Source organism: Scyliorhinus canicula, chromosome 3 (assembly GCF_902713615.1).
Source record: "Scyliorhinus canicula chromosome 3, sScyCan1.1, whole genome shotgun sequence".
NCBI classification, from domain to species: Eukaryota; Metazoa; Chordata; class Chondrichthyes; order Carcharhiniformes; family Scyliorhinidae; genus Scyliorhinus; species Scyliorhinus canicula.
The window spans coordinates 107,101,406-107,125,494 of record NC_052148.1 but is presented as its reverse complement, the minus strand read 5'-3'; the positions used below and the strand labels follow the sequence as shown (position 1 = coordinate 107,125,494).

At 44.9% G+C, this 24,089-nt stretch overlaps 1 protein-coding gene across 2 annotated transcripts in view; it reads left to right on the top strand.

Moving 5' to 3' along the window:
* Positions 1 to 24,089, top strand: part of LOC119962866 (melatonin receptor type 1A) — a 123,417-nt gene that overhangs the window by 12,305 nt on the left and 87,023 nt on the right. Inside the window, exon 1 of one of the 2 annotated variants that reach the window (XM_038791064.1) lies at positions 22,711 to 23,172. The exons of the other annotated variant lie outside the window; for it this stretch is intronic. Coding sequence (XP_038646992.1) covers positions 22,989 to 23,172 — 184 coding nt within the window. The 5' untranslated portion in view covers positions 22,711 to 22,988. Of the gene's footprint in view, positions 1 to 22,710; positions 23,173 to 24,089 lie in introns of those variants that run through there. 2 annotated transcript variants of the gene reach the window in all.

Genomic DNA, 24,089 nt, shown 5'->3' with positions numbered 1-24,089 from the left:
GACTGCGTTCACCCTGAAAATTGGTTGTATTGTAGCAGTATGGACAGTTTTCCCATTGTCTCTAGAGGGTTCCATTAAAAAAAAATCCAGTCTGGAAAAGAAAAATGAAAAATTCTAACTCTGCGAAGCTCATCCTCTTAACAGTGATGAAAGATATGGCGAGAGTTGCCATTGTAAATTGCAGCATGAATATGTTCTCTGCTGTAGTATGGCTTGCTTCCACTCCATTAATTCCCCTCTGCGGGATGATAAGTACAGATCCTCCAAAATTCTTGGATATATTTTTACTGCAAGACTTCTGCTTGGTCAATGCATTGAATCATTTGCCCTATTCTATTTTTTTTTTTAAATTTAGATTACCCAATTATTTTTTCCAATTAAGGGGCAATTTAGCGTGGCCAATCCACCTACTCTGCACATTTTTGGGTTGTGGGGGCGAAACCCACGCAGACACGGGGAGAATGTGCAAACTCCACACGGACAGTGACCCAGAGCCGGGATCGAACCTGGGACCTCAGCGCCGTGAGGCGGTTGTGCTAATCACTAGGCCACCATGCTGCCCTTATTTGCCCTATTCTAATACAAAATCAAAATACTGTTGGTGCAAAAATTCTGAAATACAAAGAGAAAATGTTGGAAATACTTAGCAGGGCAGGCAGCATCTGTGCAGAGAGAAACCAAATTAACGTTTCATGTTGATGACCTTTGATAAGAACTGCGAAAAGTTGGAAATATAGTCGTATTGAAACCAGCGAAAAGAGGGAGCATGGGAAAGTACAAAAGGGAGGTTCTGTGATAAGTGAAACACAGGAGAGATTAAATGATAAAGGGGTTGGTTGCGCCAAAGGTAGTGGAATTGGGACAAATAAAGAAATAAAAGATGTGGCTAGAAGAGGTGTGAATGGCAGAATGGTGAACAGCTGCCATCGAACATCAGAAACAAGGGGAAAATGAGAGTACAACAAAAATTTGTAGAGACAATATGCGGGCAAAAGTTGCAAAATGAAACTGTTGAACTCAATGTTCAGTCCAAAACACGGTAAGAGGCTGAATGGAAAGCCGACTTGAACTCATATTGCACTTTACTGGCACAGTGTAAGAGGCCAAGAACAGAGGGGTCGAAGTGGGAGTAAGTTGGAGAATCAAAATGATGGGCTGAGCACACTTGCAGACTTTGTTCCAGAAGGTGGTCATCATATCTGCATTTGGTCTTTCCAATGTATAGCAGGCTGTACTCTGAACAGAACGGCAAGTACCCTATTTTAATAATCTGCCCCACAAAGATGCATGTAATTGCCTGTTCTTCATTGTACCTTCCTTGAGGATGTGTTCAATGATATTGAATTAAAAAAATATTCGAAGTAATGATGAACCAGGTCTCCAGTCGAATGGGGAGAAGAAAAATATCAACCATGATTGAATGACAGAGCAGACTCGATGGACCGACTGGCCTAATTCTACTCCTATGTCTTATGGTCTTATGGTCTTATGATAACATTAGTTGCCTAGCAGCCATCCATTGAAATAAAATGCAGTTATCAAATTACAGATAATAAAGGAACTATGACAACTACCTGGGTAATGAGCATTAACTTTCAAGATTTGGTACCTGCACTGACATTCAAGTAGCAGAACTCCTGAAGAATGCAGGAGGACATGCTGGCAGCAGCACCAGCTACACCTAAAATGAGGTGTCAACCTGGTGAAGCTACAACACAGGATTGCTTGCTTGCCAAACAGAAGAAGTAGCAAATAATAGAATTCAGCGATTCTACACTCAAAGGACCAGATCAAAGCTCTGTGCTCCTTTCACACCGAGTTGTGAATGGTGCTAAACAATTGAACAACTAATTGGAGGAAGAGGCTCCACAAATATCACCAAACACGATGACGGGGGCATCACTTCCATGGAAATATGTCATATGATCCAACCTACTATCCCTGAATGACAGATCTCAAATCTTCCTTTCTTCTTAAAGATAATTTCCCCCATCCAACAAAATATAACTCTTTACGATGCAAGTTTCTTTTTAACTGCTCCTACTTAAGTGTACAGGACTGGTGAATCTATGAATCTCTGAATCTCTGAGGCATAGAGATAATCTGCTAATGTACCTCATGTTGTAATGACAATCTTATCTGGAGATGTCTTTAATTGCTCACAGTGTCGTTCATGGATTCTTGGATGTGTCAATGTTGCGCCTTTGTGTGTAATGACCTTGGTTCTGAACAAATCCTTGTCACTTTGGCTGGTTGTCACATACCCTCTTTGGAATCCTGGATGCAAATTTGTTCTCCCGTCTGTAAACTTGGCAATTCTATGTCTGCATTTTTATTGTGAACTTTGTTCATCTCTTAGAGTTTTAAAAGTTGCTCTCTAGTATCTGAGAGTAGAATAGGTAAGAGTAGGTCATTTGTATGCACTATTCTGCCGAATATGATCTCTTTGGTGATAGAATAGTTGCACTTAAAGGTATTGCCCTAAGTTATAACATTGCAATATTAAAATGCTTGGTCTGTCTACATTTGAGAATTAAGGATTTTCACCGTGTGATCATTCGTTCAGCTAGGCCTTAGATCTAGAATAATGAGCAGAAGAAGTAGTGTGAATGATATTCCACTTCTCGTGCGTATCCTGAAATGGGTTGCCAATAAATTACAGAACGTTATCCATCATGATTTCTGTAGGCACACCAAATAAACTGAAAATAGCATTGTGAGTGTGTGTGACCATTTTGCTTGATGCATTATGCAATGGTCGAATAATGGAGTACTTGGTAAAGTAGTTGACTATGAAGTCAGTGCCATGGACATGAAAGAGGTCAGATGTGCTTTGGGATCAAGGATGGGTGGAGCTTTATACAAAATCAATAGTTCTTTGTGCTGAATTGGTATATACACTTGACATGCCTTGCACTTATTGACGATGACTTTGATGTAATTGCTCCTACCTGGCCAATAGACTGTCTCCCTTGCGAGTTTTCTCACCTGATTTATGTCCATGTGTGAGTGATGAAATGTTGAAGAATATCAGGTTGCAAAGATGACTTGCCTGCCTTCAAAAATTATTCACTGGGAGATGACTAGCTCATCCCAGTAAGGCCAAAATGGTCTGATGTTTGTCAACATGCTAAATTGAATCAAGTCACCCTTCAATGATAGTTTTGAACAGTTTCTGTAGTGTAGAGTATTTCACAGTTTATTGTTGTAGCTGTTGGTATTTCTTGTGCAGAATGTACCAGATCAGCTAAACAACTTGCGTTCTCCCACAAGCGTAACATTGCACAGCCCTTGAAACTGCCAATTTTGTTGGAACATTTTGGATATTTCAATGTCAGGCAATGCACTGTGGTGATAGAAAAAGTTTCTAAGGTTGATTTGCTGTGGCGACTAGGGGCTTTTCACAGTAACTTCATACTTGTGACAATAAAAGATTATTATTATTATGTCCCGAAGTACCTTTTCAAGTGTAGTCACTGCTGTAATCTAGGAAGCGTCACAGCCAATTTGCACACAGTAAGGTCACACAAACAAAAGCATGATCATTTTTTTGAGAAATCAATATCTGTCAGGACACTGGGAAAAATTCCCCCCAGAGTTCTCCAAATAGTGGCAGGTTTTTTTTTTTACATACACGTGAAGGGGCAGATGGTGCTTTGGATTACCATCTCATTTGAAAGGCAGAATGTCTGAGACAGTCAGCCTCGAAATCGTGCTCATTTCTCTCAAGTGGGAATTGAACCGACAGCCTTCTGACACCAAGGAAAGAGTGAGAAATGGCTGACTCAATTGCACAATTCTCTCGCTCTATTATGCATATTTGCCAAAAAGTGATCCCACCCATAATGGGCGGGCTTCACATCGTGACATCTCGTGAGATTGCGAGGCGTAGTGAGCAAGGTAGATCCCAAGAACTGGTTTCCCCAGAAGTCACCGGCCACGGAGCTCCGTTGCACGCTGCTTTTCAGGCGGAACGTGGCTGGTAAATCGTGCCCTTAATTTTTATATTTGGTGAATTGTTTTTCCCCCTTTCTGTCATCCTTATTCATGTACAAACTATTGAATTGTACAGGCTTCCCGCAATGTAGCCCTGAAAACATCTTCAAACTCCTGAGGTCAATGATCCCTCTTAAAATATATGTGTGATGTGCATGATTGCATTCACAATCTGAGAGCTCGCTGCAGAGTGCTGGACCTGCCAGCATCTCTTTTTCACAAGCTTAATGAACTTGTTCTGCAATCTCGTTATTTATTAAGCATCTGAGACATGTTGACCTAAAAGCAACAACGAAAAATTTCATCAAACATCATTGTCAATAATGTACAAGATTATGAGGGGCATGGACAGGGTGGATAGGGAGCAGCTGTTCCGCTTCGTTGAAGGGACAGTTACCAGGGGGTCACAAATTCAAGGTGAGGGGCAGGAGGTTTAGGTGAAAATGAATGAAAATGAAAATCGCTTATTGTCACAAGTAGGCTTCAATGAAGTTACTGTGAAAAGCCCCTAGTCGCCACATTCCGGCGCCTGTTCGGGGAGGCCGGCACGGGAATTGAACCGAACTGCTGGCCTGCCTTGGTCTGCTTTGAAAGCCAGCTAGTTAGCCCAGTGTGCTAAACCAGCCCCGAACCAGCACAGGTGGGATTTGCGGAAAAACATTGAGGGTGATGACTGTCTGGAATGTGCTGCCTGGGAGGGTGGTAGAGGCGGGCTGCCTCACATCCTTTAAAAAGTACCTGGATGAGCACTTGGCACATCATAACATTCAAGTCTGTGGGCCAAGTGCTGGCAAATGGGATTAAGTAGACAGGTCAGGTGTTTATGATGCGTCAGTGCAGACCTGATGGACTGAAAGGCCTCTTCTCTGCTGTATTATTCTGTGATTCTGAATAATGTTGAGGATGATGAACATGGTGGGGGAGTGATGTCAGCTTAATTCTGTAGCGGCTGCTGATATCATTTACCCTGAAGTAAAGCAAGTGATCGGCCAGTGATGTGACAAAACTGCACTTCGATGCATGTCAGTTCTTTATAACAGTGGAGAAATACATATGAATTTCCCAGCTATTACACAGGTTCAAAACCCAGGATTGTTGCACAGCCAAACAACAAAATCATTTTTTCCTGGTATTTTATCGTGATCTTTACTGATTGATGTTTTTTTTTATTTTCTGATTCTTTCAATGCACACGAAGAGCATCAGTACAAATAGCATTAAAAATTGAAAACCTTTCACTAATGCATGTTCTTCAACACGCTGGCCTGGAAATACCTCAGTGAGCACAACTGGGAAATTGGACTTGAATATCAGCCTTTTTGGCCGAGGTGAAATTGGGTTCAAGTTTCCCGTGCAGACTACTTATCATAAACCCGAATGTAAAACCGTCCAGGAATCAACACAATCTACCAGCCTAATTGAGTTCATTAACCCTTTAGGACCAACTGACCCATGTTCAACTGTTGTTCACACAGAACCCTAAGTACACAGATCATATCTCCAGAGTAATATTTGTCAAGAATATTTCTTCCAGTTAGGAAATTTGTCTTGTGTTTAAATAAATCAGACCCCACCATCCAGCAGTATGAGTGCACCCCACCCTGCGCCACATGCCAGCTCCAATATCGGCCGCCATGTCTGACTATCTATACTGTGTGCTTTCTGTCTCTACCCCGCCCTCCAGGTGAACAAGTCCCGAAAGATGTGTTTGTTAAGTAAATTGGACATTCTGAGTTATCCCTCAGTGTACCTGAACAGGCGCCGGAGTGTGGCGACTGGGGGACTTTCACAATAACTTGATTGCAGTAAGCTTCCTTGAGACACTAATAAAGATTATTATGATTATTATTAAATGAGTTCATGATTCCCACCACCCTCAGGGTGAAAAATATTATCCTCAAATCCCCTCTAAATCTCCTAACCCTTACATTAAATCCGTACCCCCTAATTATTGACCTCTCGACTAAAGGGAAAAATGTCTTCCTATCTACTCTATCTATGTCATTCATAATTTTGAAAACATCACTCCAGTCCCCCTCAGCCTTCTCTGCTCGAAGGAGAACAACTTCAGCCTAAGCAGCCTTTTTTCTGAACTGAAAAGCTCAAGCATCATCCTGGTGAATTTCCTCTGCACGCTTTCTAGTGCAGTCACATCCTTCCTCTAGTATGGCAACCAGAACTGTCCTTAGCAGCATTTTATACAACTCCATCATAACCTCCTTGCTCTTACATCCAAGCCTTAGCTACTAAAGGTAAGAATCCTATATGCCTTTTTAACCACATTATCTACCTGTCCTGCCGTCTCTGGGACCTATGGACATGCACTCCAAGGTCCTTCTGGTCCTCTGTACTTCACAGCATCCTACCGTTCATTGTGTATTCCCTTGTCTTGTCAGTCCTCCCAAAATCATCACCTCACACTTTTCAGGTTTAAATTCCATTTGCCACTGTTCTGCCCATCTGACCAGCCTGTCGAAAATGCCCTGTCTACCACATCGCCAATTTAGTGTCACCTGCGAATTTACTGATCATTCTCCCATATTCCCATCTAGATCATTAATGTACAATACAAACAGCAAAAGATCCAGCACCGTTCCCGACCATACACCACCGGACATTGGCTTCCAGTCACAAAACAACCTCCGACCATTACCCTCTTCTTCTTGCCAGTAAGACATTCTGGATGCAATTTGCCAAATTGCCTTGGATCCCATGGGCTCTTACCTTTTTGATCAGTATCCCATGTGGGATCTTGTCAAAAGCCTTACTGGAGTCTATGTAGATGAGAGCAACTGCACTGCCCTCATCTAGTCACCTCCTCAAAAAATTCAATCAAATTTGTTAGACATGGGCCGGGATTCTCCAATCCCGTGCCAGCCGGAGAATCGCCGGGGGTGCGCAAGAATAGCGCCACACTGCTCTGACGCCGGGCCACCGATTCTCCGGCGACTGGAGAATCAGCGTCAATCGCACCCGCAGGGTCGCCGCCGCACCAGTCGGAGGCCATTGAAAGCGCCCCCCCCCCCCCCGCAATTCTCCGCACCTCGACAGGCCGAGTGCCAGCCGAGTTCCGCCCAGTTCTGCCGAGTCCCGCCGGCGTGGGTTACGTATGGCCCTACTCGGCGGGACCTCAGAGTTCTGGCTGCGGGCGCAGTCCTGGGGGGGGGGGGGGTTCGACTCTGGGAGGGGCCTCCACGGTGGCCAGGCCCGCAATTGGGACCTACCCACGGCAGGTGGGATAATTCCGGTGGGGGGGGGGGGGGGCTATGTTCCTCTGCGCCGGGCCCCTGTAGGGCTCCGTCATATTGTCCAGGTGAGGCCCGCGTCAACACTTGGCCTGGATTTCGGAGAATCCCTGCCATGATCTCCCCTGATAAAGCTATGATGACTATCCTTAATTAATCCTTGCCTCTCCAAGTGGAGATTAATTCAATCCCTCAGAAAATTCTCCAATAATTTCCCTACCGCTGATGTTTGGAGTTTGGTGTTGGCAGATTGGTACCATACCTTGGAACAGGATTTTGCATTTGAGTGCATAATGGCAAGAGCAGAGGTCCTTAGGATCATGGCCTATGATCCCTATAAGGCACGAGCCAGTTGAAGAGTTTGTTGTGGGTTGTAATTGTTTTCTGCAGTTTTGATGAGGTTCGCTCTGCATATGAAGATTCTGGCAAGGTGATACTTAGATTGTCAGGGTGTGGATCATGCTTCAGTCTCTCGACATCCTGGGCAATGTTTAATTCCCACTTGAAACTTGTATTGTGACGGTGAAACAGTGGAGACTGTTTGACTGGTGCTCAGTTTTAGGCACCATGTCTTGGTACTAAACTCTCTCTCATGTTGAATCAATGATGTGGAGATGCCGGCGTTGGACTGGGGTGAGCACAGTAAGAAGTCTTACACCAGGTTAAAGTCCAACAGGTTTGTTTCAAACACTAGCTTTCGGAGCACTGCTCCTTCCTCAGGTGAATCATTGTTGATTCAATGTCACATATACTTAAATGTCTTAATTTGCACAATGCCAACTTTACCCATGTTCAGCACAAACTCATAGAATCATAAAATCATAGAATGGTTTCAGCACAGAAGGAGGATATTTGGCCCATCACATCTGTGCTAGCTCTCTATAAGAACAGCTCAGCTAACTCCTCCATCTTTTCCCCTGAGCCCTTCAAATGCCTTCTCTTCAGATAATGATCAAATCCTCTTTTGAAGTTCTTGATTCAATCTGCCACCACCATACTCCCAGACAATTTGTTCTAGATTCTAACCACTCTCTGCATGAAAACAATTTTCCCTATATCGCCATTGCTACTTTTGCCAGTCAGCTTAAATCTGTGACTTCAAGTTCCGGATCCTTCCACCAAAGGGATCAGTTTCTCCCGAGCTACTCTGCACATACTTACCTAATCTCCTCTCAACCTTCCCTTCTCCAAGGAGAAATGTCCCAGCTTCTCCAATCTATCCACCAAACTGAAGTTCCTCATCTCTGAAACCATTCTCATGATTTATTTCAATACCCTCTCTAATACCTTCATGTCCTTCCTAAAATGTGGTGCCCAGAACTGGCCATAATGCTCCAGTTAAGGCTGAAACTGTGTTTTATATAAGTTTTGCATAACTTTCTTGTTTTTATACCTTATGTCTCTCTATAAAGTCCAGGTTTCTGTATGCTTTATTAACTGCTTTCTGAACCTGATCTGCCAATTCAATGATTTAGGACTATTTAGCTTCCCCTCCCCCATATCTCTATTCCTACACCCCCTTAGAATATGTACTTCAATCTATACGGCCTCCCCTTATTTTTCTTACTAAAAGGAATCATTCACACTTTCCTGCATAAATTTTCATCTGCTGCTTGTCCACCCATTCCACCAATGCGTTTAGGACTTTTTGAAGTTCATCAGTTCACAATATTGCCAAGTTTTGTGACATCTGCGAATTTTCAAATTGTGCCCTGCACACTCAAGTCTAGCCCATTAATAAGCACTAAGAAAATCCGAGTCCTAAAACCAATCATTGGGAAACACTACTGTATATCCTCCTCCTTCAATCTGAAAAGCAATTGTTCACAATGACTCTCTGTTTCTTACACTCAGATGATTTTGGGACTCATGTCTTTCATATCCCACAGGTACACTGTGGGTGAATACAGCCCAGTCCATCACGTGAACCCGCCTCCCATCCATTGACTCTGTCAACACCTCCCGCTGCCTTGGCAAAGCAGGCAACATAATCAAAGACCCCTTCCATCTGGGTTATTCTCTTTTCCAACTTCTCCCATCGGCAGGAGATACAAAAGTCTGAGAACACACACTAACAGATTCAAAAATAGCCTCTTCCCCACTGTTACCAGACTCCTGAATGACCCTCTTATGGACTGAACTGATCTCTTCACACATCTTCTCTCCTGAGTAGTACCACACTTTGTATGCTTCACACGCTGCCAGTGTCTATGTATTTACATTGTGTATTTATGTATGTCTTATGTATGTCCTATGTTTTTTCATGTATGGAATGATCTGCCTGGACTGTACACAGAACAATACTTTTTACTGTACCTCGGTACACTTGACAATAAATCAAATCCAATCTAATCAAATCCAATGGAGGAGATGTGGAAGGAGCCTGAGGACATCGGAGTGGAGAACCAGCACTCCGACGATGCACTATTACATGACTCCTGGACAACCTCCATCAGTGCAGATACACCCACTCAGTGGGTCCAGGTTCTCAGGTGGATAATGTTGCAGGCCACTGATTGCCTGCCAAAGCCCTGCATGCTATGGCTGCCAGCTCACCTCACCTCAGCGACTTACTGACATGCAGCAAGTCCTCTCTTGCAGTACAGGTGGACCCTGAGCTGGAACAAAGGGAAAGGGCTGTTGGCAATTGAGACTCTTGTTAAGGCACACCACAGTTCTCTTACCTTGCCCTCTCTCCATCGACAGAGCTGCACCTGCTGTCTCCTGGCCTGATGGCCAGGTCTGCCCTACACACGTGTAGACATGTACAAAATTCCAGACAGCATCCACCATGGGCATAAATGTATCAGAGCATGGGACTGAGTGGGCTGTCTCCAACTCTGCTAAAACAACAGGGAAGTAAAAGGAAGTGTATTGAGGCAATGCTCTTAGTTGCATAAAGGAAATCCCTAAATGCTTATTTTTTTGCTAGTGTTCCATTAATGCCCATTATTTGCACAAAATAATGAGATTAAGTGAAGTACTTATTATCAATTTCTCTACTTTGTTGCAACCTCCATTGACCCTGGTCAGTTTCATTCAGGTGACTGGAATGATAAGCCTTTTTTAAGAAGGACAGCTATAACTGCTGGCTGAATGTATATAGACAGGAGGTTTTCTGGTGGGAATTTGAACAAGGTCATGGTGGGACATTAGTAATGTTGCAAACATGTTTTTCAAGAGCAGTGTGTCTGGATGTGGCCATCCTGGATTTGTCAGACAGGCTTGTTGGTGGCTGCAGGCAACAATAGTATATGAGTCTGATTTTCTGCTTTATCATCCTCCTCCTTCTCCAAGTATGCTGGATGTTCTACATGTTCCTTTCATACCAACTCTCGTGCTGCTTGCAGTGTTACAATTCTAGTTGATGTTATAGCTGGACGGGAAGATCCCAGAATAAAACTCTGGGTCAAAAGACACAACTTAAATTTTTATTTATAAAACATGAAGGAACAGATTAGTTTTAAACATTTATTAAACATAAAAAATTGGATTACGATACATTACTCCTTTACTCTCATTTTAACAATTACACACAGGATTTAAGATTAACATGGATTGCAAAGTATACTGTAAGCTACAATGGTCTGATTAACATATGGGGTGCGATTCTCCCAACGGGAGACTAAGTGCCGACGCCGGAGTAAAAACCGGAGTGTTTCACTCCGGCGTCAGATGCCGCTCTACTCCCCCTATTCTCCCACCCCCAGGGGGCTAGGAGCGGTGCCGTGTCAATTTCGTGCGCCGGGCCTTGGCGCCCGCGCCAAAGCGGCGGCGCATAAATGACGCGGCCGGTGGCATTTAAATGACGTCACCCGCGCATGCGCAGGTTGGCCAGCGCCAGCCCACGCATGTGCGATTGCCGCCCTCCCCGTGGGCGCCCCGCAAGACATGGAGGATTTATCTTGCGGGGCGGTGGAGGAAAAAGAGTGCGTCCTTTAGAGACGCCGGCCCCCCCCAATTGGTGGGTACCGATCGCGGGACAGACCCCTCCTGAGCACCCCTCTGGTACTCGATCCTTCCTCCCACCTCCCCACAGGCCGCACACGCAGCGTTCGCACGCAGTTCACGCCGGCAGCGATCAGGTGTGGTTGGCGCCGGCGTGAACTGGTCGGATTGGGCAGGCCGCTCGGCCCATCCGGGTCGGAGAATCGCCGCTCGGCCGTTAAAAACGGCAAGCGGGGATTCTCCGAGCGGCCTGTCATAAAACCCGGCATGCTGTTTTGGGGGGGGGGGGTGGGAGAATCGTGTGCAGGTGCCAGGGTGGCGTGGCGGGAATCTCCTGGCACTCCCGCGATTCTCCCACCCGGCGTGGGGGTCAGAGAATCGCGCCCATGGTCCGTTTTCAGCACACCAGATGATTGCGGTCAAATACACTTTCCACTCTGAAACCCAAGTGAATGTTTGTGGAGATTTCCTCAGAATCCCCTCAGATGATTATCATATGAGCATTTCCAAACTGTGCTCCCAAAATCTTGCTTTCAAATCTTGTCTTATAACAATGCTTTCTCTTAGCTGTTTGCATTCCAAAATCCAAACCAGATTTTCCAAATGACACTTTTAAACAAAGTTTCCATTCCATTTTTAACAAGAAATCCAGTCGACGATTTTATACCAATCCCTTTTACGTTTCCTTTGTCTCAACTGCTTTTATAAAACTCTGAGACCCTGCAAGTGATTTCCATAATTATTTCAACTCATGTTCCACATAAACTTGAAAGGAATTCTGCAAAATCCTTCTTCAGCCAGCTGAACCTATCTGAACTGTGGCTCTTCCATGAAGGAACACTCAATGGACTCTGACTTTCTGGGCCCTGGCAATCATGTGAACTGATATCCAGATCTGTGGTGCATTTTCTTTGAAGTTATTCATGGTTGTAAAAACTCCTCTTTTCCAACTTTTTATTGTATGCTTGTATGTATGTATGAAGTTGTGACCATCCCCCGGGTTTGAATGGGTGAGTAAACTATACCTTCTGATTCAACTCAAAAGAGAGTTTGTTGCAAGTCACTTCAAAATCTGACCTCACCAACAGAAGGTTTGGGACAACATGTGACAGCCTATTTTAAAAATTAAATCACCTCTGCTTACAGACAGTGAGAAAATAAGTGAAAGTTTTGCCTCCCTTCCCAGTCCGTAACACATAGAAATGATGCCGCATTTTAAGAAAAAAAACGTGTATATTCAGTCACCATCTGTGGAGAGAAAACAGAGTCAATGATTCAGTTTGATGATCTTTCATTAGAATGAGAAAAAAATTAGATGTAAAAGGTTTAAAACAGGTCCAGAGGCAGGGAAAGGTTGAAAGGTTGACAGAGGGAGGGGGCGGGGGGGGGGGGGGGGGGGGGGGGGGGGGGGTGCAAATGAACACCAGGGCAGGTCTATGACAGTGTGGAAGGCAGAAGAGATTAAATGACAAAAGTGACGATGAAGGGAGAAGGCAAAAGGGATGTGAGAAGACAATTAAAGAAACAAAATATGTTGCCTGCTGACAGGGTAAATGATAATAGCAGACTCATTATCAACAGCTGCTGACTAAAAAAGGCGATTATTGTCTATAATTGTTGAACTCAATGCTGAGTCTGGAAGGCTGTAACATGGCTATTTGAAAGAAGAAATGCTGTTTCCAGATCTTATGTTCAGGTTTATGGGAACTGTGGAGGAAGCCAAGAAGAGAGAGATCACAGTGAAAGAGGAGAATTAAAATGACAGGAAACATGGGATCATTCTTGAGAACAGAATGGAAATGTTCCACAAAGTGACCACCCAGTTTGTGTTTGATCTCCCCAATGTAGAGGAGACTGCATTGTGAGCAACAAATACAATATACTAAATCGAAAAAAGCAAGAGCATATCATTGTTGAACCGGAAAGGACATTCTGGGTCCTCAGAAGGTGGGAAGAGAGTAGGTAAAAAGGCAGATATTACATTTCCTGTGCTCGCAAGGGAAGGTGCTGTGGGAAAGGAAGGGCGTATTGGGAGTCATTGAGGAATGGATCCATAGGGAATGGTCTCTTCTGGATCCTGACAGGGGAAGATGTGTTTGGTGGTGGCATCGTGCTGAGAGATGGAAATGGTGGAGGATGATCAGTCGAATGCCAAGGCTGGTGCATCGAAGAGAAGGACAAGGGGAACCCTATCTAGATTCTGGGAGCAAGGTAAAGGCATGAGAAAAGAAGTGTGTGAACGGTGACCGACATAGTTGATGGTCCTGTCAACCACAGTAGACAGTAATCCTTGGTTGAGAACAACATCGAGGGCCGAATGGCCTGTTCTGTGCTGTACTGTTCAAAAAGGGCGACAGTACAAGGTACAGTGACTGAGGGGAGCTCAGTGAATAGGCCCAGTAATACTAAAAGGAATAAAACTGGAGATGTTAAGATTCAAAACAGAGGTAAAAAACCCAACATAAGTGTACTTTACCTGAATGCTCGTAGCATTCGGAATAAAGTAAATGAGTTGATGGCACAAATCATCGTGAATGACTATGATTTAGTGGCCATTACTGAAACATGGTTAAAGGATGGTCACAACTGGGAGTTAAATATCCGAGGGTATCAAACTATTCGGAAGGGCAGAGTGGATGGTAAGGGAGGTGGTGTAGCTCTGTTGTTTAAGGATGACATCCGGGCAATAGTAAGGGATGACATCGGTGCTATGGAGGACAAGGTTGAATCCATTTGGGTGGAAATGAGAAATAGTAAGGTGAAAAAGTCACTGATAGGAGTAGTCTATCGGCCACCAAATAGTAACGATATGGTGGGGCAGGCAATAAACAAAGAAATAACTGATGCATGTAGAAATGGTACAGCAGTTATCATGGGGGATTTTAATTTACATGTCGATTGGTTTAACCAGGTCGGTCAAGGCAACCTTGAGGAGGAGTTTATAGAATGTATCCGCGATAGTTTCCTAGAACAGTTTGTAATGGAACCTACGAGGGAACAAGCGGTCCTAAATCTTGTCCTGTGTAATGAGACAGGATTGATTCATGATCTCATAGTTAGCGATCCTCTCGGAAGGAGCGATCACAATATGGTGGAATTTAAAATACAGATGGAGGGTGAGAAAGTAAAATCAAATACTAGTGTTTTGTGTTTAAACAAAGGAGATTACAATGGGATGAGAGAAGAACTAGCTAAGGTAGACTGGGAGCTAAGACTTTATGGTGGAACAGTTGAGGAACAGTGGAGAACCTTCCAAGCGATTTTTCACAGTGCTCAGCAAAGGTTTATACCAACAAAAAGGAAGGACGGTAGAAAGAGGGAAAATTGACCGTGGATATCTAAGGAAATAAGGGAGAGTATCAAATTGAAGGAAAAAGCATATAAAGTGGCAAAGATTGGTGGGAGACTAGAGAACTGGGAAATCTTTAGGGGGCAACAGAAAGCTACTAAAAAAGCTATAAAGAAGAGTAAAATAGAGTATGAGAGTAAACTTGCTCAGAATATAAAAACAGACAGTAAAAGTTTTTACAAATATATAAAACAAAAAAGAGTGGCTAAGGTAAATATTGGTCCTTTAGAGGATGAGAAGGGAGTGTTAATAATGGGAAATGAGGAAATGGCTGAGGAACTGAACAGGTTTTTTGGGTCGGTCTTCACAGTGGAAGACACAAATAACATGCCAGCGACTGATAGAAATGAGGCTATGGCAGGTGAGGACCTTGAGAGGATTGTTATCACTAAGGAGGTAGTGATGGGCAAGCTAATGGGGCTAAAGATAGACAAGTCTCCTGGCCCTGATGGAATGCATCCCAGAGTGCTAAAAGAAATGGTTAGGGAAATTGCAGATGCACTAATGGTGATTTACCAAAATTCACTAGACTCTGTGGTGGTCCCAGTGGATTGGAAATTAGCAAATGTGACACCACTGTTTAAAAAAGGAGGTAGGCAGAGAGCAGGAAATTATAGGCCAGTGAGCTTAACTTCGGTAGTAGGGAAGATGCTGGAATCTATCATCAAGGAAGAAATAGCGAGGCATCTGGATAGAAATTGTCCCATTGGGCAGACGCAGCATGGGTTCATAAAGGGCAGGTCATGCCTAACTAATTTAGTGGAATTTTTTGAGGACATTACCAGTGCAGTAGATAACGGGGAGCCAATGGATGTGGTATATCTGGATTTCCAGAAAGCCTTTGACAAGGTGCCATACAAAAGGTTGTTGCATAAGATAAGGATGCATGGCATTAAGGGTAAAGTAGTAGCATGGATAGAGGATTGGTTAATTAATAGAAAGCAAAGAGTGGGGATTAATGGGTGTTTCTCTGGTTGGCAATCAGTAGCTAGTGGTGTCCCTCAGGGATCCATATTGGGCCCACAATTGTTCACAATTTACATCGATGATTTGGAGATGGGGACCAAGGGCAATGTGTCCAAGTTTGCAGATGACACTAAGATGAGTGGTAAAGCGAAAGGTGCAGAGGATACTGGAAGTCTGCAGAGGGATTTGGATAGGTTAAGTGAATGGGCTAGGGTGTGGCAGATGGAATACAATGTTGACAAATGTGAGGTTATCCATTTTGGTAGGAATAACAGCAAACGGGATCATTGTTTAAACGATAAAATATTAAAGCATGCCACTGTGCAGAGAGACCTGGGTGTGCTAGTGCATGAGTCACAGAAAGTTGGTTTACAGGTGCAACAGGTGATTAAGAAAGCAAATGGAATTTTGTCCTTCATTGCTAGAGGGATGGAGTTTAAGACTAGGGAGGTTATGTTGCAATTGTATAAGGTGTTAGTGAGGCCACACCTGGAGTATTGTGTTCAGTTTTGGTCTCCTTACTTGAGAAAGGACATACTGGCACTGGAGGGTGTACAGAGGAGATTCACTAGGTTAATCCCAGAGCTGAAGGGGTTGGATTATGAGGAGAGGTTGAGTAGACTGGGACTGTACTCGTTGGAATTTAGAAGGATGAGGGGGGATCTTATAGAAACATTTAAAATTATGAAGGGAATAGATAGGATAGATGTGGGCAGGTTGTTTCCACTGGCGGGTGAAAGCAGAACTAGGGGACATAGCCTCAAAATAAGGGGAAGTAGATTTAGGACTGAGTTTAGGAGGAACTTCTTCACCCAAAGGGTTGTGAATCTATGGAATTCCTTGCCCAGTGAAGCAGTTGAGGCTCCTTCATTACATGTTTTTAAAGTAAAGATAGATAGTTTTTTGAAGAATAAAAGAATTAAGGGTTATGGTGTTCGGGCCGGAAAGTGGAGCTGAGACCACGAAAGATCAGCCATGATCTCATTGAATGGCGGAGCAGGCTCGAGGGGCCAGATGGCCTACTCCTGCTCCTAGTTCTTATGTTCTTATTATGTTCTATGGTCTATGTTCAAAGGTATTGTCAGAACAAATGCAAGGTGGTCAGATGAACTGGGAGAGCAGAATAAAATCCTTACAAGCAGCAGGGTGGGAGGAAGTGTAATCCAGGTAGCTTTAGGAGTCAGTGGGCTTAATGGGGATATTCAGCAACAGCCTATTCACAAGAATAGGGACAGAAAAGTCGAGGAAGGGAAGGGAAGTTCAGAGAAGAATCACGTGAAAGTGAATCCCACATAGGAGACTATTAACTAAGGTGGAAGTCCACAGTGTTGAGGGAAAATCATTGACATGGTTAAGAAACGTGTTGTATGGCAGGCGACAGAGTGTGGGGATAAAGGTTAGTATTTTTAAAAAAATCTTTCTATTGGCACTTTCAAAATTATATACATTGCCTTTCATTTTCATTTATTGTACAGTCACCAAGGTTCCTTAGGTTTCTCTCTTTACAGTCTGTCGCCATCTGGCTCAACATACAATCCTCCAGTTCCTCTCTCCTTGAACCCTAACTCCCTTCCTTCTTTTTCACTGCTGCTCTCCATTTTTTCCACTGTTTTTTTTTTACCTCACCTTGTTCCCCCGCCCCCATCCCCCCACTCCCCGGTCCTCCCTCGCTTTCCTCTTTCTATCTTGTCCTGGCTATTTCCCCCTGGCTACTAGCTATTTATTTATTTATGTGTTGGCCACAAACGGGTCTCGGAACAGTCGGGTGAATGGCTCCCATGTTTTGTGGGAGCCCTTTTCCGACCTAAGTATGGCGAATTTGATTTTCGCCATTTGGAGAAATTCTGATAGGTCGGAGTAGCTAGTCTGCAGCTTTGGGTGGTGCTGCTGATCGCCAACCGAGCAGGATTCTACGGCAGGTGATCAGGAGGCAAAGGCAAGGGCATCCGCCCTCCTCCCCAGGAAGAGATCTGGCTGGTCTAATATGCCAAAGACTGCCACTTTTGGGCATGGATCTACCCTCATCCCCACCACTTTGGATATTGCCTCAAAGAAGGCTGTCCAGTACCCCGCAAGTCTAGGGCAAGGCCAGAACATATGGGTGTGGTTGGTTGGGCCTCCTTGGCATTGTTCACATCTATCCTCTACCTCTGGGAAGAGTCTGCTCATTCGGGTTCTGGTCAAGTGGACTCCATGCAACGCTTTTAGCTCTGTTAGGTTGAGCCTCGCGCATGTGGAGGTACAGTTGACCATGTGCAGTGCTTCGCTCCAGAGGACTTTAACTTTCCCAACATTGACTGGGACAGCCTTGGCATTAAGGGCTTGGATAGAGAGAAATTTGTTGAGTGTATTCAGGAGGAATTCCTCATTCAGTATGTGGATGGCCCGACTAGAGAGGGGGCAAAACGTGACCTCCTCATGGGAATTAAGGAAGGGCAGGTGACAGAAGTGTTAGTGAGGGATCACTTTGGGTCCACTGACCATAATTCTATTAGTTTTAAGATAGCTATGGAAAATGGGGGTCGGGATTCGCTCATCCTGAGGCTAAGTGTTGACGCCGTCGTAAATGCCGTTGCATTTCTCGATGGCATCAACATGCCCTCAGGAACAGCGATTCTGACCCCAGCATCAGATGGGCACCGCGGGTCTGTGGATGCGCAGTGGGACTGGCGCCAATTCGCGCATGCGCAGTGGCCCCCTACTCCGCGCCGGTCCCAACATAACATGGCGTAGGTCTACAGGGGCCGAAGCAGAACAAAAGAGGCCCCCAGCCCGAGAGGCCGGACCCCCGATCGGTAGGCCCCGGGGGAGGGGGGGTGGCAGGCGACAGAGGAGGGCCCCCCGGGGTCGGACCCCCTCCCACCCCCCCCCCCACCCCCCCCCATCCCCACCCCCCCCCCCCCAACCAGGCCGCCCTGGATGCATGCACGCTGAGGTCCTGCCGGGTAAGAGCACACGTGGACGGCGCCGGCAGGACTCGGGTTTTTTGGGTGGCCACTCGGCACATCCCGGATGTAGAATCGCCAGAGTCGCCTCGTAGAGCGTAGAGCGGCCCCACGCCAACCGCACCGGCGCCAATGCCGCCGATTCTCTGCTCTCCCGAGAATCAGCGGACCGGCGTTGGGGCGTCATCGCACGATTCACGACCATTCCAGTGATTCTCCGGCCCAGCCTGGGCTGAGAGAATCCCGCCCAATATGTTTGGTCCAAAAGTTAAAATTCTAAATTGGGGCAAGGCCAATTTTGATGGTATTAGACAGGAACTTTCAAAAGTTTTTTGGGGGAGCCTGTTGGCAGGCAAAGGGCAGCTGGTAAGTGGGAGGCTTTCACAAGTGTGTTAACCAAGGTTCAGAGAAAGCACATTCCTGTTAGAGTGAAATGAAAGGCTTGTAGAAGTAGGGAACCCTGGATGATTTGACATATTGAGGCACTGGTATATGACATGCATAGGCAGCTGGGTTCAAGTGATCCCTTGAAGAGTATATAAATTGTCGGAATAGAGTTACGAGAGAAATCAGGATGGCAAAAAGGGGACATGTGATTGTTTTGCCAGATGAGGCAAAGGGGAATCCAAAGAGCTTCTACAAATACATTGAGGGCAAAAGAGTAAACAGGGAGAGAGTAGGGCATCGTAAGGATCTACAAGGTTATCTATGTGTGGATCCACAAGAGATGGATGAGATCCTAAATGAATATTTCTCATTGGTATTTACCGTTGAGAAAGGCATGGTTAGGGAACTTGGGGGAAATAAATAATAATCTTTATTGTCACAAGTAGGCTTACATTAACACTGCAATGAAGTTACTGTGAAAAGCCCCTAGTTGCCACATTCCGGTGCCTGTTCGGGTACACAGAGGGAGAATTCAGAATGTCCAAATTACCTCATAGCACGTTTTTTGGGATTTGTGGGAGGAAACCCAGAGGAAACCCGCGCAGACACGGGGAGAATGTGCAGACTCTGCACAGATTGTGACCCAAGGCGGGAATCGAACCTTGGACCCTGGCGTTGTGAAGCCATAGTGCTAATCAGTGTGCTACCATTTGGACATTCTGAATTCTCCCTCAGTGTACCCGGACAGGCGCCAGAATGTGGAGATTTGGGGTTTTTCACAGTAACTTCATTGCAGTGTTAATATAAGCCTACTTGTGACAATAAATATTATTATTATTATTATTAGATGAGGGCAGTGCAGTCAACGTTGTTTACGTGGACTTTAGCAAGATCTTTTACAACATGGTACCACATGGTAAGTTATTGCACAAGGTTAAAAGTCACAGAGCCCAGTGTGAGGTAGCCAATTGGACACAAAATTGGCTTGATGATAGATAAAAGGGGTTGTAGAGGATTGTTTTCAAACTGGAGGGCTGTGCCTCAGGGATCAGTGCTGGGTCCACTATTATTTGTTATTTATATTAATGATTTGGATGAGAATTTAGGAGGCATTGTTAGTAGGTTTGCAGATAACACCAAGACTGGTGGCATAGTGGACAGCAAAGAAAGTGGACAGTGAAGACGGTTATCTAGGATTGCAACAGGATCGATATAACTGTCCCAGTCGGCCGATGAATGGCAGATGGAGTTTAATTTCGATAAATGTGAGGTGATGCAATTTGGTAGATCGAATCGGGGGAGGACATACTCAGTTAATGGTAGAATGTTGGGGAGAGTTACAGAACAAAGTGGAGTCACAGGTGGACAGGGTGGTGAAGAAGGCATTCAGCATGCTTGGTTTCATTAATCAGAACATTGAATACAGGAGTTGGGACGTCTTGTGAAGTTGTACAAGAGATTATTAGTAAGGCCACACTGTGTATAGTTCTGGTCACCCTATTATAGAAAGGATATTATTAAACTAGAAGTAGTGCATAGAAGATTTACTAGCATGTTACCGGGACTTGATGGTTTGAGATACAAGGAGAGGCTGGATAGACTGGGACTTTTTTCCCTGCAGCGTAGGAGGCTTAGGGGTCTATAGAATAATGAGGGGAATAAATAAAGTAGATAGACATCTTTTTCTAAAAGTAGGGGGGGGGTCTAACAGTAGAGGGCATAGGTTTAAGGTGAGAGGGGAGAGATACAAAAGGGTCCAGAGGGGCAAATTGTTCACACAGAGGGTGGTGAGTGTCTGGAACGAGCTGCCAGAAGCAGTAGTATAGGTGGGTACAATTTTGTCTTTTAAATGCATGTAGACAGTTATATGGTTAAGATGGGTATAGAGGCATATGGGCCAAATGCGGGCAATTGGGACCAGCTTAGTGGTAAAAACTGGACTGTATGTTGGGCCGAAGGGCCTGTTTCCATGCTGTAACCTCTATAACTCTATGACACAGAGATTATGCTGCAGCTATACAGGACCCTGGTTAGACTCCACTTGGAATACTGTGAGGAGTTCTGGGCACCGCACCTCAGGAAGGATATTTTGGCCTTGGCGGTTCTGCAACGTACATTTACAAAAATAATACTTGGCCTACAGGGGTTGAGGTACGAGGCGTGATTATTCAAATTAGGCCTGTTTGTTTTCGCTAGAACATCGAAGGTTAAGGGGTGATCTGATCAAGATATTAACAGGGAAAGACAGGGCAGGTAAATATAAATGATTTCCATTGGTTGGAAATTCTAAAACTAGAGGACATAGTCTAAAAATTAGGCTAGACCGTTCAGGAGAGATGTTAGGAAGAACTTCTTCACTCAAAGAGTCGTAGAGGTTTGGAGCTCTCTTCCACAAATGGCAATTGATGCGAGATCAGTTGTTAATTTTAAATCTGAGATAGATTTTTGTTCAGCAAAGATATTAAAGGATATGGGCCAAAGACAGGTAGATGGAGTTAAGCCACAGATCAGCCATGATCTCATTGAATGGCGAGACAGGTTTGAGGGGTTGAATGGCCTACTCCGATTCCTATGTGAGGGAAGGGTGGTAATTGGAAGCACAGTTTAAATTTTCCAGTTCATGGTGAGATGGCAAATGGCACCCATACAGTCATCAATGTGCTGGGGAGAGAGGCGAGGGGACCTGAGTAGGACAGGAATAATGTTTCACTTATCCCAAGACATGCAAAACCCGGAAGCATTTGGAGTGGCACACCTGTCATTTGGAGGAAGTTGTTCAACATAAGAAGAAATATAACCAGGCAGAGGGGAGTGGTGGAGAATGGGGACTAGTTGCGCCTCTGAATAAGGAAGAAGCGAAGCCCCTTCGGGTCATTTTGGCAAGGGATGGAGGTGTAGCGAGATTGGACATCCTGGTGCTTTGTTTTGTTGCATCTGCGTTCCCAGACAAACTATTTTTTTGTATTTATTTTATGATTCAGCGACCCCAGATAGAGATGAGATCTTCACAAAAGCCCTGTAAACCCTAAAAGTGCCACTTGGCCAGGAAGCAAAACATCTGAATGAATAATCAAATAATTAGCAGCACAGTAGCACAGTGGTTAGCACAACTGCTTCACAGCGCCAGGGTCCCAGTTTCAATGTTGGGCCACTGTCTGTGCGGAGTCTGCACGTTCTCCCTGTGTCTGTGTGGGTTTCCTCCGGATGCTCCGGTTTCTCCCACAAGTCCCGAAAGACGCGCTGTTAGATGAATTGGACATTCTGAATTCTCCCTCTGTGTACCCGAACAGGTACCGGAGTGTGCCGACTAGAGGATTTTCACAGTAACTTCATTTAAAAAAAAAAAATTTAGAGTACCCAATTAATTTTTTTCCAATTAAGCGGCAATTTAGTGTGGCCAACCTCCTACCCTGGTCATCTTTGGGTTGTGGGGGTGGGACCACGCAGACACGGTGAGAATGTGCAAACTCCACACGGACAGTGACCCAGGGCCGGGATCGAACCTGGGACCTCGGCGCAATGAGGCAGCAGTGCTGTCCTTTCACAAAAACTTTGTTGCAACTAGGGACTTTTCACAGTAACTTCTTTGCAGTGTTAATGTAAGCCTACTTGTGACAATAAAAATTATTATTATTTAAAAAACGACAGGAGTCAATGGGCATGATTGATTGAGCCGCCGTGGACAAACCGCACCTGAAAGGATGCGTGCAAATACGTATATGGATGAATGAATGAATGCATGAATGAATGAACAGTGGAATGACCTGAAAGAGCGACAGAATGAATGAAAGCTCCATGCCTCCACCACACAGGGGCGGTGTTCTTACATAGCTCATTGCAAATTCCCGTCACATGATGAAAGGGGGCAGCTAACACCGAGTTGCCACAAACTAGCAATGTGATGGGGAGACCGAGTGGTATAAAAGTCCCGCGTCCGATAGATTTAGCAGCTTCCGAAAAGTTAGATCGCTATAATTTAAAATATATATATATCCAGAACGTTAACCATTATGGTTCCAGATGTAGGTTGCATTGGTCGAATTCATCACTGGTGACCAATTTTAAATTTAGCCGGACTGGCTTTGGAGTGAATGGTTGATTATTTTCCTTCTTGGAGTTCACATTTGCTGATACCAAGTTCGAGCGAACCAAAATGAATCGGAATATGAGCTGTGTAAACAGTTCTAGTCCGGTACCAGAGCGGTTCATTTCTGACCGCCCACCTTGGGTAGCGAACACTCTGGCGGGACTACTCATATTTACCATTGTGATCGATATCTTGGGAAATCTGCTCGTCATCTTGTCAGTTTACAGGAACAAGAAATTGAGGAACGCCGGTGAGTGCAGAACTTGTTTGTGTGATAAATCGTGTCTTCCTCTTTCCGATTTCCAGCGTTCTGCATTGTGTTCGGTCAGAACGATGCTGCTGCTGAGGAAGTTTTTTTGTTTAGTTGAAGTGATGTGTTCCACTCATTCTTCGTGAGGAGACCTGTTTACATTCAGGCAGCACCGGCCCCACACACTGACCATTCCGGCAGCGAACCATTCAAACCACCCTCCTGATTGGTAGATCATCTGATTCACGGTGGATCAGCTCGGATGTTGCTGCGACAATGATAGGAAGGGGCCACCCGGCCCATCGCGCCTGTGTCGGCCCTTTGAATGAACTAACCAATAACTCCCACTCCCCCGTCCTATCCCCCCCAAAACCCTGCAATTTTTCTCTTCCACTGTTTTATGCAATTCCCCTTTGAAGTGGCTAGTTCATCGTCTTGGAATATTTTTTCAGGCGGTGCATTCCAGATGTTTTCCATTTTGAAAGTGGACCTTTCCCGTATTTACTTTATTCTAAACTCCACACCGAGTGCGATTTGCTGCAGGTACGAGTAGCGGTGCTGGGGTGGGTGGGCGAGATGTGTGGTAGTGTCTCACAGTTAGAGTGAAACATCACTGTGATTCTTCCTTCCATGTGTTATAATTCAGGCATTGATCGTACATTCTCTTGTGAAGAGATCCATTTTAACACCAGCCAAGGTGGGATCTATCCTCTCGCCCTGGCTGCATTTACACCATGGAGAGAGTGTGGGAGAAGCCGCGGTCCACTTGTCGTGGAAATGTTTTGTTTGGCGCCTATGGCAACGTGCCTGTTGATTTAACCTGGGGCAGCGAGATGATGCGATTGCAGGAGCGAGTGTTCAAAATGGAAGTGATTGTGCAGAAGGAACAGATAAAATATTTGCTCATAGTTCGGCAG